Source organism: Ischnura elegans, chromosome 2, assembly GCF_921293095.1.
Source record: "Ischnura elegans chromosome 2, ioIscEleg1.1, whole genome shotgun sequence".
Taxonomy (NCBI): domain Eukaryota; kingdom Metazoa; phylum Arthropoda; class Insecta; order Odonata; family Coenagrionidae; genus Ischnura; species Ischnura elegans.
Window position 1 is genome coordinate 30,569,579 of NC_060247.1, and position 8,954 is coordinate 30,578,532.

General features: G+C 38.5%; 1 protein-coding gene across 1 annotated transcript; it reads left to right on the forward strand.

Moving 5' to 3' along the window:
• Positions 1–536: 536 nt before the first annotated feature.
• LOC124153519 (probable 39S ribosomal protein L45, mitochondrial) lies at positions 537–6,287 on the forward strand. The gene is made up of 7 exons (XM_046526730.1): positions 537–645; positions 725–838; positions 971–1,180; positions 1,380–1,531; positions 1,607–1,655; positions 4,518–4,667; positions 5,960–6,287. The coding sequence occupies exons 1-7, from the start codon at positions 601–603 to the stop codon at positions 6,239–6,241; spliced, it is 1,002 nt and encodes a 333-aa protein (XP_046382686.1). The 5' UTR covers positions 537–600; the 3' UTR covers positions 6,242–6,287.
• The last annotated feature ends 2,667 nt before the right edge of the window (positions 6,288–8,954 follow it).

The following is an 8,954-nucleotide window of genomic DNA, read 5'->3' on the forward strand; positions in this document are numbered from 1 at the left end:
CCCATGCCAGAAAAATTGATGAATTGATTTGAGTGAGCAAACATGAGTAGCAGAGCAACTTAATGCAGAAATAAGATTTTAATGATTAGGTAGGCTCAAAATAACAGGTCACGAAGAGAAAAGGCCACTATTGTGATAAAAGGAGGATATACAATGAAAAAAATTGAATGAGCCGGCCGTAGCATCTTCCATGGCCATACTACACGGTGCAAGTGTACTAGTAGCACTATTTGCAGTGGCAATACGATTATTTAGAACTCTAAAAACATTTTCAAAAGTTATTGGAGTATTCCTTAGGTTCCAATGTTTTAAATGGATTTTATTTCCCTACTTCCTGAAGGTCTGGGTGAGTGAGATTTGGTCGTCTTTTTGGTCGCTTATTTAAAATGTTGATATGCTATGATTTTAGCTCAATATGATCATAAATTAGTATTTTACGACTCCAAAGATATCAGGAATTACCATTTTAATCATTACAGAAGATTTTACTGGGAAAAAAATGAGGTATTAAGAATGTGAATGATTTGAAATGCCAGAACCGTGCGCGCCACTAGCGGTCGAGAGTCGAAAACACTTGACAATCATCGCAAGTACACAAATATGGCAGCCCCCATTATTCACAACTGTGTTCGGCTATCATTTCAGGTATTTCACTTTAATTTTCCCCTTCCTCATGTTTATTAATCTTTAAAAGAGAGTCACAATTCCTGATTGCTTTTTTCAGAACACTCGTGTGGGATTATTCACCCAGTGTGTGAAACCTGTACTGGTTAATGTGTATAGTGTGCGGCATGGAAAACATTGGAATCCTAAATTCAAGAAGCTGCGAAGACTCAAGGTTTGTCAGCAATATCAAAGTACTCCCATAGCAATCGTATTTTTATGATATCCCATCTTAAATATTTAAAATATGCAGGGTGCCTTGCTCAACTTCATTTTGTCAATTGATAATTTTTCTCTTGTTTTGTAGGTTGCCGAGGTTGATCTTAGGGATTGGAACAAACCAGAATCAGAAGGGGGTCCAACCCCAGAAGAAATTCGAGCACGCATGAAGGAGCGGGGCGTTTTCCCCCCTAGGCCATGGTCAGAGCGGCCTATTTGCGTAAGCTGTACCGGTGCAGTTTTTGAGCCCTATGTGCCCCCAGAAGGTGATGGGAAAGTATCATTGGTGTCTGTTCCGGTGAGTTTGAATTTTTCATTGCTGCGATATCGGTGAACCAATGTGCTAGTTGCTCCTAATTTATGTAATGTAATTACCATTAATAGAACTAGTTTACACAAAGCCTTAAATCTTTCTTTGTTGTTATGATGTTTTTGGAGATGTCGAGTAATTGCGTATTCACGTCAGCTATCCATTTAACTTACACATTTACTCGCAGGGTGCGAAGCAAAAATTGGAGCTCTTAGGGAAGAAAAGCAAATCTATGATGGCTGTAAGAAAGATAAGAAGTTTCGACGAAGATTTCGAAACCAAAGACTTCGTCCCTGAAGCAGCAGAGATATATAAAACTGCCAATGAGTGTATGGCAAGGTAATGCTCTGCCCTTTATTTATGCTTTATTTTTACATTAATCTATTATTTTAATGCAAAAAATTTTCTTTGCAGCCGTAACAAGTTAAAACTGAGAGAAATAGTGACAGAGAGAGCATATCCTGTAAGTCAACTTTGCTATTATTTTAATGATGAACGATTTTCTCTAAGTGTCCTTAGTTTAGTGGATAGCAGGTTTTAATATTTTGTGCGGTTGTGCTTAGCTGTAATGATACAATGCAACTTATTTTCTCCGATTTTTTTTATTTCTTAAGTGTCTCATAAATCTTTTTAACTCATAGAAACAAGGAATCACAAATGGTAGAAATGGGTCAAACACTTGTATTACATGAGTGCATTCCGGCACCAAAGGCATTAGAATAGCTGTCAAACTATTAAAAACCCAACAATCCCTGTAACAGAACATTTTGTCTTTCTTCTAGTGTGATTACTAGAATAAAAAACTTTTTGTGAGTGTAGCCATCTCAGCATAAATAGTACCTTTATATCTCACCCAAGCATTTCCAAGCTGTCATTGGACATCTTAGCTGTGGTGACTGTAGGACTATCACAGATTTATCTGGTCTGAGACTGAAAATATATGCTGAATTATGATTGACTCGGGAAAGAGGCCAATTAAGCTGAAGGGGAAGCTATTTGGCAACGCTCAAGGGTGGATCCAGGATTTTTTTCTGGTGTCTTACAGGCATACAGTCTTCTCACAATTGAGATTAAAAACAACCTAATACAATTACTGTACAAAATATTCTCGTTATTTATACATGGAATTTATTAATGTGAAAAATGTAAAATGCATGAGGCTAACAGGAAGGATTGAGGAATACACAAAACAAAACCAATGTATGTACTGATAACTGTATTATAAATCTTGTCTATTTTTTAAGCGTCTAGAGGGGCCACATGCCCTCCCCCTAAATCCGTCTATGGGGATGGTTGAAGTGAGCTTGATCTGCTGTGGACCCAAGATATTGGTAGCATATGCTTGAAGTAAAGTACTGGTATGGGAACCATGAATGCAGTGTACTTATTTAAATTATTTCCTCATGATAGAAGGAATCTGAAGTCTTTTGATCCTATCAGTTTATGCTCAAGAAGCCAGGTGTAAAGTCTTAGGAGTTTTTCACTCAGTTCTTATGAAGTTTGGATGTTGGGAAGGAATACGGGTCTCTATGCAATGGCTATAATGAAAACCCTTGGGGGTAGGAAGGAAGGATGCTGCCACTTTTGAAATTTGATAGTTACTATTCCTTGAGGAATATCATAGAATCACCCTGTTATGCTGACAACTGTTTTGGGTCTGACCCTTATTTATCAGGAACAGTTCTTTGTGTTGAAACCTCTGCTGGTTGCATATTGCGGAATGGTGCTGGATGCCAGAATAAGAAGATTACTTGTATGTAAAACTTTTAGATAGGTGTGGAGGGAGAGTTTAACGTGTGAAGTTTCTTTATCATGGGTATCCAGGCGTATCTGTAGTCCACCTTCCCCAATGAAATTGGATCTATTGTTTCCTAATCTGGATGACCCCTTCATAAATTCTGGCATTGATTCTGTCGACCTGGAAAGAATTCATTCTGCAAACCAATCAGTGACCTAAGGCTTTTATCTAATATCACTTGAACAAGAAAGACAAAATACATTAAGCTTTGGGACTCTTTTAATTTTGTTGATCTCTCGATACATTCTTATTATAAACAGGTTCTAATTCCTTCACTTAAGAACTGTCCAAGCTTGCTATTCTCATTCAAACGCATTTCTGTGAAGTCACGTTAATTGTTGTCTGAATTACATATATTGTGGCGGAACATGAAAACGCCACCTATTTTACTGGGTGGGGAGGGCATCAATGGTCCCGAGTACGGAATGATCGAACGATTATTGAATACTTTGAGACATAAAAAAAATATATTTTCCACTTCAGACATAGCATACACACACACTTATCGAAATTAAATACCCTGATGAGAATGAGGTGAACGAAAAGTGCACAAGATGATATGGTTCAATTGCCCCCCCTCCAAAAGAAATACAAAAAAGCAACAATTTGTGATTGGTAGAATTCGTGGGCCGAGTTTACAATTTGCCCAAATTAAGTTTTTAGGCTGCTCTCGTGGTAACACTGAATCAGATTTCTGACAAGGAGTCAACAGTTTGGTGATTACATACGGCGCACCGGGATAGAGAGAAAGAACCCAAATATTTTGGCTACACAGTTTGGGGATTAAATCGGGTCTGGGCGAACGAGCACGGGGACGGGTCGCTGACTGCGACGTTCTTACGGTTTCGTCGGAGCCTTGAGCAGTAGGAGCCGTCGATGATGCGACACATTGGACCCCAAATGTCCGTGGGATCGGGGGCTGTCTTCCTCCTGACCTCTGGGCGTTGGTCCTGCCTGTCGCTCGTCTGCAATCTTGCTCTCCGCTGCTGGCTACCTCCGTAGGCAATCTCGTCCCGCTAACAGCACTCTTTGGGTACACCCAGAAAAATGACGACCAATCTGGCACGTCATCAATCCCTTTCTGCGTCGATCAGGATAGCGTTTCTCGCCCGTCGACCAAACTAGCATATCTCGCCAGGAGGCTCTCTCCGTCCGCCGCTTTATAGTGATATTGGAGGGGGATGATACACAGGGGATGGGTTTTTTTGGGACAAGAGGGGTTACACTTGGGCCTCACTGTTGGGTGGGGCAACCACCGGTCCGAGCTGACCAAACACTGAACATTTGTGAGTCACTTGTACCTCATGCCCGGGGCATGACACACTATTACGCACACACTCAGACATACCCACGCTCATCCACACATATGTGATCATCCCCTACTCGGGTCATTACATAACGAGAGAAAATACGTGACATATGGTCGGTATGTCACAATATGTACATATTTTTATTGTGGATATGATTTTTTTCTCTGTATATACTGGTTAATTCTGATGGACTGGAATTATTTTTCATCTAAAATAGGAAATTATGCATAATACCCATCTGAAAACCATTCATTGGAAATTTCTGGATTGGTTGGAGCCTCCTAAGTTTACTCATGCAAGATGCACTGATGTAATTTCAAAGGAGAATATATTTGGCCAAATAACAGTCAGATTCCATAGTCAGCAGGTGAGTGTGGGTTTAACTACCAAGAATGTAGAAGCTGTAAAGTTGAAATATGTGTCCTATAATATACATATTTTATTTTTGCCTTTGTTCATATTTGCATCATTTCCATTATACTGTGTGTCATTCTTTTATTGTGGATTATTATGTATCCAAATTTATCTTAGTTAACTACAAAAGACTCTCGTTATTACGAAGTTCACAGAACCGAAAAACCAGATGTTCGTGATAACAAAGTTCGTATGAACGTTTCTTTTAGGAAGCATCGAAAAAAACATACTTGATCAAAATTCTTGTCTTTTCAATCTCCGGTACCAATAATTGCACTGCAAAATAGCTTCAGAGGCAAGTATATAATGCACATGATTAAATTATGTGCAAGTCCTCGACATACGGAGAAGATTCGTTCCAACCTATACAAGGCATCGGGAAGAGTGGTTATCCTGCAGAATGCAACACTGCATCACAATCGTGCGTTAACTCACAATTGTGATGAACTGATCTAGCTGGGCGTGCGACGTAGCTAGAGCTGAAAAAAATAGCTGTCCATGGGAAGAAAAAACGGGCGAAACACCGAGCAGTTCCTGACTTCACTCTTGGAGTCAGTTCCTCACTTGAATTAAATACTATAGTATCATTTAATCAAAGTCATTTTCTGACTTGGATGAAATGATACTTTACTCAGATTATGCCCTAAGTGCGAGTTCCTCTGTAAACTCCAAAGATGCCAAATTTGAAATTTTGGGCTTACTTGAATTTTTCAAATGCTCATATCTCTGAAAGTTCGTAAATTAGGTGTGCTTAGGAAGAGGACTGTACATCCTATTTACGAGCGTTAATGAGTGAGTCACCATAATTCCACAGGAATGAAGCTTATTATATGATGTTGCGTGCATGCTGAAGTATCTCCAACTGAAGAAAGAGCCATAATTGATGCTCTAGGGCACAGTACACAAAGATAACTTAACCATAGACAAATGATGATAATGTAGCATAGTGTATATCAACCTAAATGCCGTTGCTTATTCGTGGAACTTCATAATAAAGTTCATTTCATAACCGCCGGGACAGGGACTAAGGTTCGTAATTTCGTAATAATGAAAATTTTGAAATGACGTTTCTTTTACTTTGGATTGGACAGGCCTTTTCATCGGGACCAATAACTTGCTTCGTAATAACAAGAAATTCATAATAATGAGAAATTCATAATAATGTTGTTCGCATTAACGAGTCTCATGTATCACATTTGCCCAACAAAACAAGTGATCAATCTTGTTATGTCTTGCATGTTTCAGTTGCTGGCCATATACGACAGATTTGGGAGATTAATGTATGGCAGTGAAACAGTGCCAAAAGATGTGTTGGAGTATGTAGTTTTTGAAAAGCATCTTTCTAATCAGTATGGTGTTTGGCGGCTGCATGACAAGATAATACCAGAGTGGATGCCTCCACGGGCCCCAGCTCCTACCACGTACATAAAGAACAGTACTCCAGCTGATGTTGTTGAAGCAGAGGACAGTGAATCTGGTGCTTTAGTTCCACAAAGTGTAGAGGAAAGGCCTGCTATAACTGCATAGTTTTATCTGTGTTGTAAAAGTAGATTTATTAAAAAAAATATATATACAAAGGAAAATAGAACTATTTATTTAATTATCAAGGTAAATAAGAAACCCCTGAGGTCCTCCTTTGGGTATGGTCACTATGAAATATGTACTCCTACTTAACACCCAAGTCTGCAACTTCTTCAATTCTGAGAGCTGCATCTTCAAATACTCGAAGAAAAGGTAACTGGATATAACTTCATAAAAGTAAAGGAAATATGGGTCATATGCTGGGTCACCAATTTCTACCTTTTCAAGTCTGGGCCTGACAGTGATAAGCACATGAATGAGTTCTCATGTTTGCACTCTGTACAGAACCATAGTTAAGCACAGGATTCCAGATTTACAATGCTGCCACTTAGCCTAAATTTTTTTCTTCAAGCAATTTCCTTTTGCACGTAGATGAGAGTTGTCAATACAATAGACCACTCTCATCAACTTGATGCCATCTACCTTGACTTTTCCAAGGCTTTTGACACTCGCCATCATCAACTCCTCCATAAACTAAGCCAACAGTTTGGCATGCATGGCAGATTCCTTAGCCTTCTCTCAAGCTTTCTTTCGCACAGAAACCAGCATGTAATACTCGCTGATGGCTTTTCTTCTTGGTCTCCTGTCATATCTGGAGTTCCTCAGAGCAGTGCTCTTGGGCCTTGTCTATTCAATTTATTTAATAATGATGTTCTGTCCTCCCAAACTCAAACTCTTCTATATGCTGATGATTGCTAGATTTACAAGGAAAATAAAAATGCTTCTGTCAGCATTGATCTTCAACTTGCCCTTAATTAAGCATCCCCGTGGTGTGATATTTGGGAACTAAAGCTAAACCCTAAAAAATCCAGCACCATGACTATTGCATTGAAAACAAAAGCCATCATTTTCAACTACACCATTAATTCATCTCTCTTAACCAGAGTTATGACTATGAAAGACTTGGGAGTTATAGCCTACCCTAAACCAAATTACTCCACCACATTCAGAGAGCAAAAAAAAATAATTCTCTCTCTAAAGAAAGAAAATCTATTTGGCCTTCTTTAGCACTTCACAGAAATTAACAATCCCATTACACTCCACTTCTATTTTTCAACTATTGTCCTTCCCATAGTTATATATTGCTCTCCAATTTGGTCCATGTCAGCCTCAACTAACATAAAATTCCTTGATTGCATCCCTCACTTCTATGCCAAAAAAGTTGGACATAAAGAGTTCCACATTTAAGCAATATGCTTTCTGATGCTGTCTTCTATCTACTTATCTAACCTGCTGAACCTTAGACATAAAGGACAAAATTTCTATATAATATCTTAAACTTGTATTCTGACTGCCCGGAAGTCCATTCTCTGTTGAATTTAGGATACCTACCTATTCCACCCACTCCCTATTCTACTCCATCTCCCTAACCAAGCACTAACCTTAATATTGCCTCTCCTCCCTTCTAAATTCACTTCCTCCTTCCATCGAGCCTCTTTGCAAGAATTTCATCATACAAGCTTTGCCCCATCTGTCTGCTTATGTTTTCCTTCCTCCATTGGTTTATTCTTGTCAGTTTTTTTAAATTGTTATTGTATTTTGTCTAATTCATTTTTTTTAATTTACACTGTAACTTGCTGTCATGGCTGTATGTGAAAAATTATTTAAATAAATAATAAATAAGAGCAAGAGGTTAAGTTGACTTCACAGACTGCCTAAGTTTGAGGGTTGGAAATTTACAATCTATATGTATATACATATGTATGTGCTGTACTCTACTGCTACACCATATGTTGTATTTTCTGTCTTTGATTCAAATTGGCATAGCGAGGAAGGGTGGTAATGCATGAAAGAGTTGTATTACCTTGAGCTGCCTCAATTAATAAGAATGTAATTAATTTCTGACGCTGAGCAATATGCTAGTTCAATCATCCTAAGTTTTAATGCATTAGATGCTAGTTAATGAGAGGGTTCAGGCTGCCTAACCCTACCTTTTAACCAAGATGCTGTATTACTTATTCCTATTCAATTTTTTACTTTTTTTTAAAAAGTACTTTGATTAATATAGAAACATCATACTGAATATATTCAATGAGTGCAGGCACATTTTAATATACAGCCCAAATACCAGCTGTTAGAAAGTAACTGCATACGATATTGTCATTGATAACTTAGACACAAACACACTATTCCATTGAAAATCCATCCTTGATAAATGTAAATGTTGGACTGTGTACTTTCAACTCTGCCCCGAGGCAATATTTCTCTGAAGAAATATTAAGCGCGACAGTATTCACATTATCAGAAACAAGAATCAAGCGTGGCACCTTTTCAAATCCAACCCTTACGAACACACTCGACTCACTTTTACTGAACTGCGTCGCTATTTTAAGGCCCATTTGTCAGGACCATATGGAGTATGCATTGGCTGCAAGCTTTTCCATTACCTCCAGTCCTAAAAGATGTTTCTTCTTTGAATCTCCACCATTACCATTCCCAAATTCTTGATACCATTTCCTATGAAGATGTGAGTGCAGAGGGCACTGCTTGATCGGACTTATTCGTTAAATTCTTAAACGATGAATGCTTATATCCCATCTCCCAACTAATCGTGACTATTCCCTCATTTCTTGCACCAATCACTCTCTTCCTCTAAATTCAGACTGATCTCCAGGAGGAATAGGAATTGATGCTTTCCCTGCAAATAATGGGCTTAAAC

Bases quoted from the DNA above. Each gene is read 5' to 3' on its own strand.
- LOC124153519 (XM_046526730.1), top strand. From the start codon at position 601: ATGGCAGCCCCCATTATTCACAACTGTGTTCGGCTATCATTTCAG. The intron at 646-724 runs GTATTTCACTTT...TGCTTTTTTCAG, and splicing joins GTGTTCGGCTATCATTTCAG to AACACTCGTGTGGGATTATT. The intron at 1,656-4,517 runs GTAAGTCAACTT...CATCTAAAATAG, and splicing joins TGACAGAGAGAGCATATCCT to GAAATTATGCATAATACCCA.